The sequence below is a fragment of the Amia ocellicauda genome, chromosome 18 (assembly GCF_036373705.1).
Source record: "Amia ocellicauda isolate fAmiCal2 chromosome 18, fAmiCal2.hap1, whole genome shotgun sequence".
Lineage (NCBI taxonomy): Eukaryota > Metazoa > Chordata > Actinopteri > Amiiformes > Amiidae > Amia > Amia ocellicauda.
This window is the reverse complement of record NC_089867.1, coordinates 12520037-12532037: the sequence shown is the minus strand read 5'-3', so window position 1 is coordinate 12532037 and position 12001 is coordinate 12520037. Positions and strand designations below refer to the sequence as shown.

Below are 12001 nucleotides of genomic sequence, written 5' to 3'. Positions count from 1 at the left end.
CCATTTCCTGTACCTCCCACTGGTTTCTTCATTAAAAAAGAAGTCGTCATACGCAACACAGATCCTAACCCCACAAAAACGTCTCTTCTTAAATAGCTGTCTGAATCTGGGATGCTAAAGCTTATCCATGGTTTCTGGTTTCCCTGGTTAGCAGAAAGGACACTAGATATTAAAGTAATACAAACCAAGTGTATGAATTTATTTCGGCTGCAAATTCATGCTCTGGAAAATAAATAAATAATCTCGCCATCTATATTTGTCCTGGGCTGCTTATAAATCCCAGCCCCGCCTACATCCTTCTGCTAACTGTCCCTCACTGACCTTTTTAGTGCGGTTGCTTTGGCTCCGGGATCCTGGCAGCCTGGCCAGAGAGCCAGCTTGGTGGTCATGGGCTGTCTGGTTAATCCCAGGGTCCAAATAGGTGGACGTGTTCCCAGTTACAGGAACTTACAGCAAGAAAAATATTTAAGGTTGATTCATCATCATGAGATCAGAGGTGATATATTGCATTGTTTGTCTGGGATGTTCGTGAGTTTTTGGGGGACCGTAAGAACACGTAGTCAGAGACTTTACTCACACTTCTAGAACAACACCTGTTTCACACACCTCTGTGCTTTTTCATCAGTTGTGTACGACTGCTTATCAAACCCGAAAGCTCTGTTACCCCTGAAGTTCTACCGTTTTATATTTCGTTCATTTAACAATTTCTTTCACATTTAATCTGTATGACAATGATCGAAGATTCAGGTTGCACATAAAGTGATCAAAACGGAAAGTACACAAGATGCTCAAATATCGTCCTTCAGGGCAATAGCACCCCAAATGTCATTTGTGACCCCTCATGATGGATAAATCCATCATCTTTAACCTTTTAACTTCAGCCCTGGCCTGGAACCTGCTTCCACAAGAAAGCAGCATATTTCTGCGTGTTATTTGGGTTCCCGACGCTCAAAGGCGTTCTATGGAGTTTATTGAGTCTAAGTCACTGATTTAAAAAAGACACTGCTGTCTGTAGGATGGCAGTCGCCCAAGAACCCAGACAGCCGGACTGAAGGAAGGATTAGTTGTGGGTTTTTCTCATTGCTCTGCTACAAACTGCATCAAGACTCAATGTTCAAACATTAATAAATGAGTAAATGTTTTCTCTGGCAAAGCCCTGCCTGCACTGTGAGGAGGATCGGGTTACATCAAAAAATGAATCGAGTTTGGTTCAGCGAACTTAACTAATTCTCTTTAGAGAAATTCTTTATTAGGCAGTTTGATGCATTTAATCACCCTGGGATTTATTTTATATTTTCACACATTTTGGTTTACAAAATTGAAACTTTGTATTTGGTTTAAAAACATCTTCAAATTGTTGAAATTATAATTTTGTTTCTCTTGATGTGCAGAGACTTTGGGGGCATCATTAAATATTGTATGTATTTTCCTTCAGCTTAAGTGATATAATAAAATGGGGTGCAACTCTTTAAGTGGAGCATTTTTTTCTTGTAAAGACAAATATCAACTTTGTGCCAATCCTTGTAAACATTCAGTAACCGATTTGACATATTTATTAGGAATTAAATTAAACTGCTCAAGGGCTGTTCTTTTTCTGTAGGCCAACATTTGAAAAATAACAAAAAAAACATTCAAAAAACGGATTAAATCCTAAAATGTAGCCAGGATAGACTGAACTCTAACTGTAGAAAAATGGCTCCAATTCAAAGTTTTCTTTGGTGCCAAGTCTAAATCTCTTTTCATAGCAAGCCAAATACACATTAAATGTTGCTGTATTTATTAGAGAACAGCACAACAGATTAATATAGTGTTTTTCCCTTTAACATGTTGTGATTTTACACTTTATAGATAGTACCATGCAGTGGCTGCTGCATTATTCATTCAATGCATTTGTTTTTATTATTGGTGCAGGATTCATTTCTTAATTTCTGTACAAAAATGTGCATATAATTATATAATTAGATGTAGGTGGAATACTGAGATTGATTATTTGACATCATAACAAAAAGTCAGATTGGTTAAGAATTAATAAGAAGCTTTTATTTGCAAGGTAACATTTTTATAAATATATAAAAAGGAGGGATGTTTTTCCTTGGATGTTTATAGACTACAAACTTAACTTTCACATGTAACTTCAAACAAGCAAAACTCTTATTCATGAACAACTGCAAGTCTGTTTGGCTTCCATAAAAGGATTGAGACGAATACTGATTGTATGCGTTTTGGATTCAAATATTTTTCCATAACCTTTTGAGGATATTCACCTTCAAGTTTTCAAAGTGTTACCAATACCAAAACAAGATTTTAAAATATTCCACCTCAGGAAGCTTTTTTTCTGCAGCGCATATTTACCTAAAGGAAACTTCTGGAAAGTTTAAGATCAACTGAACAAAAAGGTAATATTTGAAGCACAACATTTGCACTAATAAACCTACTTACAGATATTACAAAATATATTTTAAAGACAAGGAAAAATTATCAGTCTACCTCCTAACAATCTGATTTCAGAAATGTCACACAAATGTGTAGCTCAGTGCTCATCTCCGAAACATGCTCCATTAAACTGCGAGTAGGTTTGCAGAAGCTGGTAGATAGACTTTTTTGTTTTTTCTTTTTTCAGAGCCACAAAATTAACATAAGCCTTTCTGGTGTTTATCGACTTCTTGTGAAACAGTTTACAGTCACTCCACAGTCCAATTAGATCTTCATTTTACAGCTTCACAGGTTTTACTCCTTTGCAAGTAGCTTTGAATAATGACAACAGGGGATTTTTACAACACGCATTATCAAGTAGCACCAGAAAAAGGTATCCAATCTCCAGTTGCATTAATCCAGTATGGAATGCTCCATGTGAGAGGCAGCCAGCATTTTAAAAAGGTCTTATATCCTGACTGCTCAGCTCACATTGCAGGACATAACCGAGTCAAGAACTACAGGTGTCATTGTATTTTTAAGCCTGGAGAGAACCCCCCCAACTCTCAATCTTAATTGAGTTTTTCAAAATCTTACATGCTACTTACTTTATGCTTTTAAAATAGAACTGAGCTAGTGAGCTACATTACATGAAACCTCAGACTACAGACCACACAAATGCAACTGGTAACCTGAGAATTGGGTGTAAAAGTGTGTGGGTGAAAAAAATAAAATAGGGAATTGCTTCTCTAGACTGGTGACCTTCGCACAAGTAGTTGCCTCGACAATTCAGTTGTAAAATCTCACCAAAAGAAATATTACAAAACGAGAGAAGGCAACATGGGCCATTTTCTACACACAGAGGATCACCTGTCAGTGTGACAGAGAGGGATGTTCCCGAGAGGAACCACTGGGGGAACCTCAACCTCCCCTCCTCTCACTTTGACCTTGAGAACATGTTTATGGGAAGAGGTGGCAGAACTAATCACGATGTAACTTTGGGGGATGAGTACTGGCTGTTTAGACTGATGGCTAAAACAATGTAGGTTTTGCTTTTGCTTGGATGAGGAGCAAATTTTAGCTAAACACAACAATCTTTTCTGGTGGATTTTAACAAACATTAACCCAGATATACGAGAACCACGTAAGCTTATGCATGCTTCACCTCTCAACGTTTGGGGTGCAAAGCAAGGGTTAAACAGGCTTCAGTAGAAATCAATAAAGCAGACAAGCAACCAAAAGGAAATGTTAATGTTTTAGAATATGGCACCACATACCGGAATACTTTTACCATTTTTTAATATTCAAAAACATGAAAAACAAGTTACACGTACGTAAACAAGAATGCAAAAATTGGGTAGACAAGACCTAGCATGAGAGACAGTCAAATTTAAATTCAAGGCTTATAAAAAGAAGACAGAAATCCCTGACTCCAAATAAATAAAATAAAAAACATGAATAAGGGGACGTGATGTCAGAAGTGTCGGGGTTTTTTGTTGTTCTATCGCTTTAAAGTCAGTTTCTGTCGCCAAGATTAGCTACTATCGTCTGATTCCAGAAGCTCATCAAGAAACTCCAACACCTCCATCTAGAATTGGGAAAAGCACAAAACAAAGAAAAACATTTTTGTGCATTTCATCCAGTTGAAAGACATATTAAATGCAAGCACACAGTCTTGTATAACTGCAACAAGATCCCTGCAAATGAGTACAATCCCAGCCTTGACAGTTGAAAAGACCTTCACAATTTAGTCTATTGGACTTGTCCTATAGTTCTCATGAAATCAATTCCTAAAGCTCCTCCTTAAAATGAACCAGAAAAGAGAAGATTCTCTTAGCTGCATACACTTAACACTGTGAATCCAGTACTTATCAATGGGACTTGGAATAGTTAACTAATGTTCGGGTAGTCGATTATAAGAGCAGGGTTTTATCATGTACATCCAAAAATGTTGAAAATCACAATAGTATCATGTTATGCTGAGGTCTAAAGTACTTCCCACATTTTTAATTTCAGTTCAACAGCAGAGAAATATCCTGGGATTTCAGCCACATTATTAATGATCTGCAAAGTGAAACAATTAGGTTAATTGGAGCAACCCAAGTGGCTAGAGGCTTTATCAACATTGATATGAACGGCATTTTAATTTTCTATTGGATGACCTAGGCTACACGCTGGGTTTTGTTTTCTACACTCCATTAGTAACTACCATTGAAACTGGCCAAGAATCTTCACAACCCACATGTTGCGAACAACAGACATTCTATTGTCAGTAGATTTATTAAACTCCCAACCACCACCCACCAACACAAAAAGCAACAGAAACTCCCGACTCCAAACCATGAGGTGAGGGGAGCGCCTATGGCTGGTGGTTCTCCAGCAGCTGCGAGAAGGGCAGGCTCCTCCTCCATAACCAGGAATGAAACAAAAAGCTTGTTCACACTCAAGGAAATTGCCAGTCAGCTTCCAAATTGGTAGAATATTTTGCAATGGCATGTAGGAAAATGACAAGTAAAAATCTATTAAACCTATACAGGTCTGTGCAATTTATTTCACTAGTGACTTAAGAGGTAATCACAATTACTTCTGGTATTTAGAGGTTAGGAAGCAGAACATTTTTCAATGTCTGGTGCATACAAAACAAAAAAAACATCTGAGGAAATCATTAGTTCCATTTAGTACTTCAGAGCAGAGAGGGAATGAAAATCTACAGACCCTGCAGACATCAATTTCCGATGTTTCAGACCCCAGTCTTAAAGCCCAGGCTTTATGAAAAAATAATCCCTGTTATTTCGTGTTTTACCTCAGCGAGATTACAGAGTGGGAAGCTGTCCCCCAGTGACTCCAATGCAGTGGCCAGGCTAATCAATGTGTCATGAAGGCGAAGGGAGGCAGGATGAATGAACCGCAATCAAGAGTGTAATTAACAAGGTAGTGCGAGCGAGCCATTCCCTTTGTCTGGAATGCAGGGCTGCGTTCAGCACTGAGCTCACAAAATAGTTTCCTAATGATAACACACAAACAGCCTCTCTCTTCCTATTTCAGCAAAGAAAAAGGCAAATTTAACTAGATTTAAATAATCATCTTCATCATAAATAGACGTTCAAAATCGGTTTAGCTCTCTGAATAAAAGGAACAAGAACTCAAAACTAGATTTTTAAATGGAAATGAATGACAGTCCAGGTACTGATAAGGCCCAGTGTCACTCAAAGCAGCTTACATCACCACCAGTACAAAGAGTCGGGTCCGAGACGAGGGACTGTGCTTGTGCACAGTACAGTACCGATGCGTGCAGAAGGGGGTCTTTAGTGATTATTCAGGCTATGGAGGTCTGGGAGGTCTTTACTCTATTTTGTGGTTTTGAGCTTCATCTCGGAGGAAAGGGCCCCCTCTACTGAGCCCATCCACCATTACACTCAAGCACACAACACTGCTCCCTATAATCTTGAAACCTTTGTTTTTCTTGATGCACTGAGCTGTTGTCCTGTAATGATCAACCCAGGGATCCCTCCTGAATAACAGATCTGCGCAGTGTCTGGTATGGCGCTTTAAGGGACGTTGGACCATTTTCATAGATCACACCTTACTCGGGTCTCATTTTGTTCAAGTTAGTCTTAAGGAGAAGACATGGTTTAGGTATCATCATTTGTGACGAAACCCCCGTTAAGAGTCTGTGCCATTGACTCACAAACTATACCTCAAGAAAACTCATGGTGAAAATGAACAAGATCGATAGGGAACAGTTGCAGGGATATTACAGACATGTCCACAGCCCCTTTCCCCAAGTCCATTACTCTTATAAAGCATCACATATCTGAATCCCATTTCACAGGCCTCATATAGCAACTGAAGACTACAGCAGCTCCAGTAACTATTCACATACCATGTATAACAATGAAATGTACTCTGTGAAAATCTCCATTCAATTAGTGACAGAATCACTTCAATTTGTCCATACAACTACTGCTATTATGTTCTTTTTTTTTTTTAAAGCCCACTTTTTAAAAGCCAAATAAACAAGAATGGGTAAACAAAGAACATCAGTCTACCGAAGTTCTCTCACACACAATGGCATTACACTATTAAAACTACAGAATTACAAAACATTAGAGATGTAACCTCTTTCGGTTTTTAGAGAATCTGAATAGTGAAGGAGATCACAAGGTTCAATGTTTTCTGCCACCTAGTGGTGGTCACTGGTTAAAATATTTGTTATTATATTCATTTGTTTCATTATATATATCTTTTTTAAAGATGTTGAAATCATCCAAATCATTAAATATGAACCACTGTATATATTTTCACACACACAAGCACACATCTTCATATACATGAGTAAATGAGTAGGAGTAAAATGTTAAGTATAATTAATAAAAAATGTTTTTTTGTGAGCTTGTCAGATGATAATCCCCTGTGGTTTTACACATGTTCACAGTGACCCTCTCAGACAGCTCTATCAGTACAAACTTACCTCATCATCGTCCTGTAAGCGCTGTTTAGAAAACTCGAGCATGTTTAGCTGCATTGTGGTCTGGTTAAAGTATCGAACTGCCTCCTGTCAACGAAAGAGTAGAAGAAAAGCATAATAAAAGCAAGTCCATCACATTACTGACTATTTAAGGAGAGTTTAAGCTTCTCTCTGTGATTTGTTAAACCGTACGAAAACAGCGTTTGCGGTCCCTTGCCTTGTGATCCCACAGAGTACTGTGAGGCCTGTGAGTGGTCTCAGTAAGGTGCTGTTCTCGCACACGGAGCCCTGCAACATGCTACAGTGGACACAGAGCATGCTGGGACACGGTTCAGTATGAAGTAGTGGAGAGGAGGGGAGAACAGGCTTCAGTGAAAGCTGCATAGTTCTCACATCCCGGTTTGTACTAGACTGTTTTGTACAAGATGCCTTGGTTGACATTCGATGCCTGTTTTGTTATGTCTCACAATACCATGTAGCGGTAAACCACACCTTACTGTTTCACTCATTATAGTGGTCAGTTTCTACCTATAGTGTGATTAATGGGGCAATGGTGTCCAATACAATTTGAATAAGTGGTGTACACACACACACACCTTATTTCACTTCCCATCTTTTATGTGGTATTCATTTAGGACTTTTCCATCTCTTGGGATATTTATTTATATTTATCTCCAGTCAATAAAACATTTTCACAGGGCAGTACTTACAGCTCTGGGATAAAAATCCTCATCTGATAGACCCCATTTTTCTTTATGATACTGATAATAAACCACGTTGTTCTTCATAACTTCATCGGTGGGATCAAACAGCATGTAGCTGGCCACACAGGGCACTCCATTCTTCAGGTCATTTACTGCCAAGGACACAAGAGCAAGAAACTAAGATTTCATTTAATTTCATTTCACTCAAATGGCCACAAACTGTGAACAGAGTTACACCATGATCACTTGAAGGATCTGTGCGATACACTCCTGGGGTGCTAGTGCAATTACAAACAACTGAGAGAACAAGCTTGATTTGAGAAGACTAGGAAAAAAAAGCAGCCAGCTTGAAATCTAATTTCTGTGCAGCCAGAGACGCGCTTTCGGACAGGAGAGTTTCATGTGGAGAGAAGTAAGCAGATACAAGCAACCACTTTGACAAGGGGAATAACTGAAGTTGCAACATGTCCTCTACTTACATTTGTAATAGGCAAACTGCAGGTAGTGATACATAGTCGCCACAAACTTGTCCACCACGAAACCACCAACTACTGGAGTCAGTTCACTTTCACATTTCACTTTGCACTCCAGAACCTGTGCGTAGTGGTCTGCAAAAAAAGGAAAGAAATAAGAGTTACAAAGCAACAAGATAAAATACGTGAATTATAAGTACATTTAATTGGAAATGTTATACCTGTTGGTTTCAATGCAGATGTACAATATAAAAGATCCAGTCATGTGGCATTGAGGGCAGACTTTCTGGCTGCTATCAATGGTGTTCATCATTTTGATAATCATAAGTGCTATGAATACATGTTGCCTTTTACTAGGATTTATTAGCAGGCTAACGAGTAAGTCAAAATGATGTCATTATTATACATTAATAATATGAGAGCTACACTGGTCAATGATAAGTTAAGCATCTGTGACCTGTTAACAATTCTTACAGCATCTCCTGCTGCCGAGGGGGAACTTGGGAAGGTGATCAGTGATCTCCAGTGAACACCGATGGAAGGGTCGCCTAGACTGCGAGTGATGGTGGAGGTCCTCAGTAGAGAGACAGGCTCTGACCCACCTGCTATGGAGGGGTAAAAGTCTTTGAAGTCCTTGATCTCCCTGGAGCCCTCGCAGCCGGCTAGACACTCATCGTAGGCTTTGAAGAAGTCCCTCAAGGCCAGCTCCATGTCCGAGACAGAGGTACGGAAGTTGTCTCCGTTGTAGGCTCTCACCGCCCTGACAAACAACATCTGCAAAAGATTAAGACGGCCTTAGTTTCGGGATGGCACAGCAGCAACAAACTGTTCTATATAGACTATATACATTTCCAAGTCATTTTCTGGAATATCATAGGAATTAGACGAAAATGCTATACTGCCTGCGGTGGGAAACAACAGCACTCATAGCCAGCAGACGTAGACCTGGAAGCCTAATTTAATCCAATAACAGAAGCTGGTGCATATTTTCATAGGTGTCCTAGCAAATTAAGGGTAGCTGCTGAAAATGCTAGTATGATGTAGGTGACACTCTGCCCAGCATACTGCAAATTCCAGCCCACTGTCCCAATATACAGACAGGACCAACTGTGCTTTTGTTGCCTTTCAGGTGAGATATTAAACCACTTTTCCACTCTGGGGGCTTAAGCTCCCATGGAAGTATCTGCAGAAACAGTGGGTGTCAAAACCAAGTAAAATGGGTGTCACAAAATGTGGCATAACTAAAATCCATCCCCTAATGCAAAGTGCTCCCCCCCTCATAACACGTAAATAAAATGCACACAAAGACTTTTACTCCCATTACAGTCCAGCTTTCAAGCAGGTAGCTGGCTCAGAGATAACATTAAAATACACACAGCCAGGGAAGCAGATGCTTTGCAGGGCTGGGAATAGTTCCCTGGCAGAAGGTAGAGCCCTTGCCTCGTATGACTTGGTCTCCAGGTCGCGCAGGTGCTCGTCCGCCCCCGGCAGGCCCTTGTAATACGCCATGTTCCTCTTCATCATCTCATCGTCGGGGTGCTTCAGCAGGAAGGTGTGGGCAGCAGACACTGCTTTTGCCAGGTTATTAGCCTGAGAGGGGGGGAAGGGCACGGTCAGCACACAGACATTTACAAAGCTAGACTAATGACTAATGGGTCGGGGTCAGACAACCTTGAAACCACCCTACCGTTCCAGTCCATCATAGACTTGATCCAACAAGTAGCAGTGCTCTTATCTGACTCCTAATGATCCTCGCTATCTTATAAATGACAACAAATATTGTTTAGTATCAAAACAGACCATAAAGACACCATTTACAATGGCAGTATAATAACTTTGCCAAGTAGCCTCTTATCTACAGCACTGAATAGGTCTGCGCTGAGTAATGTGTACAAGTCAGGCAATCCCATAGAAATATCACATGAAACAGCTGCTCAAAATACAACTAAGGGGCCTAAGAGGTGTTATGGGAAATTTCTAGTTTGGGCAATGAGGAGGAGCAACCGCTGGAGACAGTCATCTGTACGTGGCAAAAAAAACTTTGCTGACCCCCCTCCCCTCCAGTGCGAAACAAAACCAAATCAATGTTGACAGTAATCAAGCTGAAGATCTAAATCGATGCAAGCTATGAGATGATGCAGAAACAACTTAGCACTCGTATATGGGAGAAAGCGCTGGCCTACTCATTCCTAGCTTGCACGTCCCAAGCCCAGTCCTGGATCACATGCAATCCCTGGACACAGAAGTGAAGCGCTTGTTTGAAACTCACTTTGAAGTAGGCGTACTGGAGGAACTTGTAGGGCTCCCGTCTCTCGAACTCGTCCACGGTGTCCCGGCTGGGCATGGTCTGTCTGAAGGCGGGCAGGCCCTGCTTGCACCTCTTCAGGCACTGGGCCCGTTTCATGATGTTCCCAAACACACGCAGCTCGGGGAAGTCCGAAAACCTCTCCTCGCTGTCCAGGCGGACGCTGGAGCAGTTGAGGTTGCAGAAGGCCTCGCTGTCCTTCAGCAGCCGGTAGAGCCGCAGACTGACCTCCAGGTACGCCACGCTCTCGGTCCAGTTCTCGCCGGTGTACTGGTCCAGCGCGTACTTGTACGCCGAGTCCAGCGGCATGAGCTCCTGTCTGGGGAAACTGCGGAAACTGTACTTCTCGTACTGGCCAAGCACGGCCACACACAGGCCGGAGAGGAGGAGAAGCGTACAAGTCGCCATCGCTAGTGCGTGGAGTGATGTCTCTCTCTATAACACTGCCTCTTGCTTGGCACCACGTCTCCAGAAAACAGCCCCCTTTTCTCCGGACGCCAGGGCGCACAGGAGGAGGAGTTGGGGTGGGAGAAGCTGTTGAATGACACCAGTGCTGGGCTATGGCATTGCACTGGAGTTACAGCTGCTTTTCCAATAGGATTGCTGCAGGCAGAGACGTTTTTTTTTTTAAGTTTTTGGTTTCTTCAGAGGGTGATGCGGTTAGATGCGCTGCTGGGCCATTCCTGCGCAGGGTTTGGACCAGCAGACACTGACCAAAGCGTTCAGAGGAAGAGCTGTGGCACTGATGTGTGTTTGAACAGTGAAAACGGATGAGCTGTTAGACTATGGTCATGTTACGTGTATTATCGGTGGAGAGCTGAAAAAAGGGCGGACACGATGCTCCCCCCTTAGGAATGCCAACGCAATTGGTCTGTAGTGTCTTTGGAGGAGGAATGACTACAAATGCCAATCAATCACACTCACAGATCAGTGCCAGTGGGCTCTGCCATTGTGCAAAGAGAGGGGCGCTTGTGTGATCACCCCGGCTGACCCCAGATCAGGTTGCAGAGCTAATAAGCAAAGTTGCAGCAAGGCAAGCCCCTTAGACCTGAGACAGCAAAGAGCTCAAACCCCATCTTTCTTTTTACAAAATAATATTCATATTGTCCAATCCACTTTTTAGATTTCAATGAATAGGACCCAGATGGGAAGAAGTGTAATTATGTGTTAGTAAAACTATAATTAAATGTTGAATCCATTGTTCCTTCACCTCTCCCCACGTTTAAAAATGGACTTCATCAATGCAAACTGAGCTTTTTCTAGCTGTAGCTAGAGTTGAACTCAATGTGGATGTTTATAACGCAATGCATGTGTCACATTAGTGAATACTAGTCCAATCATATGTAGACTCGATTTAATTAAGTTACATCGGTCTACATTGTCATCTTTTTGCATTCCAGTTTTCTCTATTTCCACTATTTAAGTGCATTCAAATACAGATATGTGTCTTATGTATAATGTTATGTCTTTTAAAACATCCTTTGTCAGGAAGATTTGCAATAGTTGACATCAAAGCAGACTCTTCAGTTAGAACAGAAAATCACAAACAGAGCCAAAAAAAAAAAAAAAAAGCTACTGATGCCACGTAGTGCGCCATCCCAGCTTTGATCATTTTCGGGGTCCTTCTCTCCCGTTCCCA

General features: G+C 41.2%; 1 protein-coding gene across 1 annotated transcript; it reads right to left on the bottom strand.

Moving 5' to 3' along the window:
• Positions 1–3694: 3694 nt before the first annotated feature.
• crtap (cartilage associated protein) lies at positions 3695–11168 on the bottom strand. Its single transcript, XM_066690742.1, has 7 exons — positions 10327–11168; positions 9498–9647; positions 8660–8831; positions 8064–8192; positions 7591–7736; positions 6884–6967; positions 3695–4000 (listed from the first exon to the last, which is right to left on the bottom strand). The coding sequence occupies exons 1-7, from the start codon at positions 10768–10770 to the stop codon at positions 3947–3949; spliced, it is 1179 nt and encodes a 392-aa protein (XP_066546839.1). The 5' UTR covers positions 10771–11168; the 3' UTR covers positions 3695–3946.
• Positions 11169–12001: the final 833 nt, after the last annotated feature.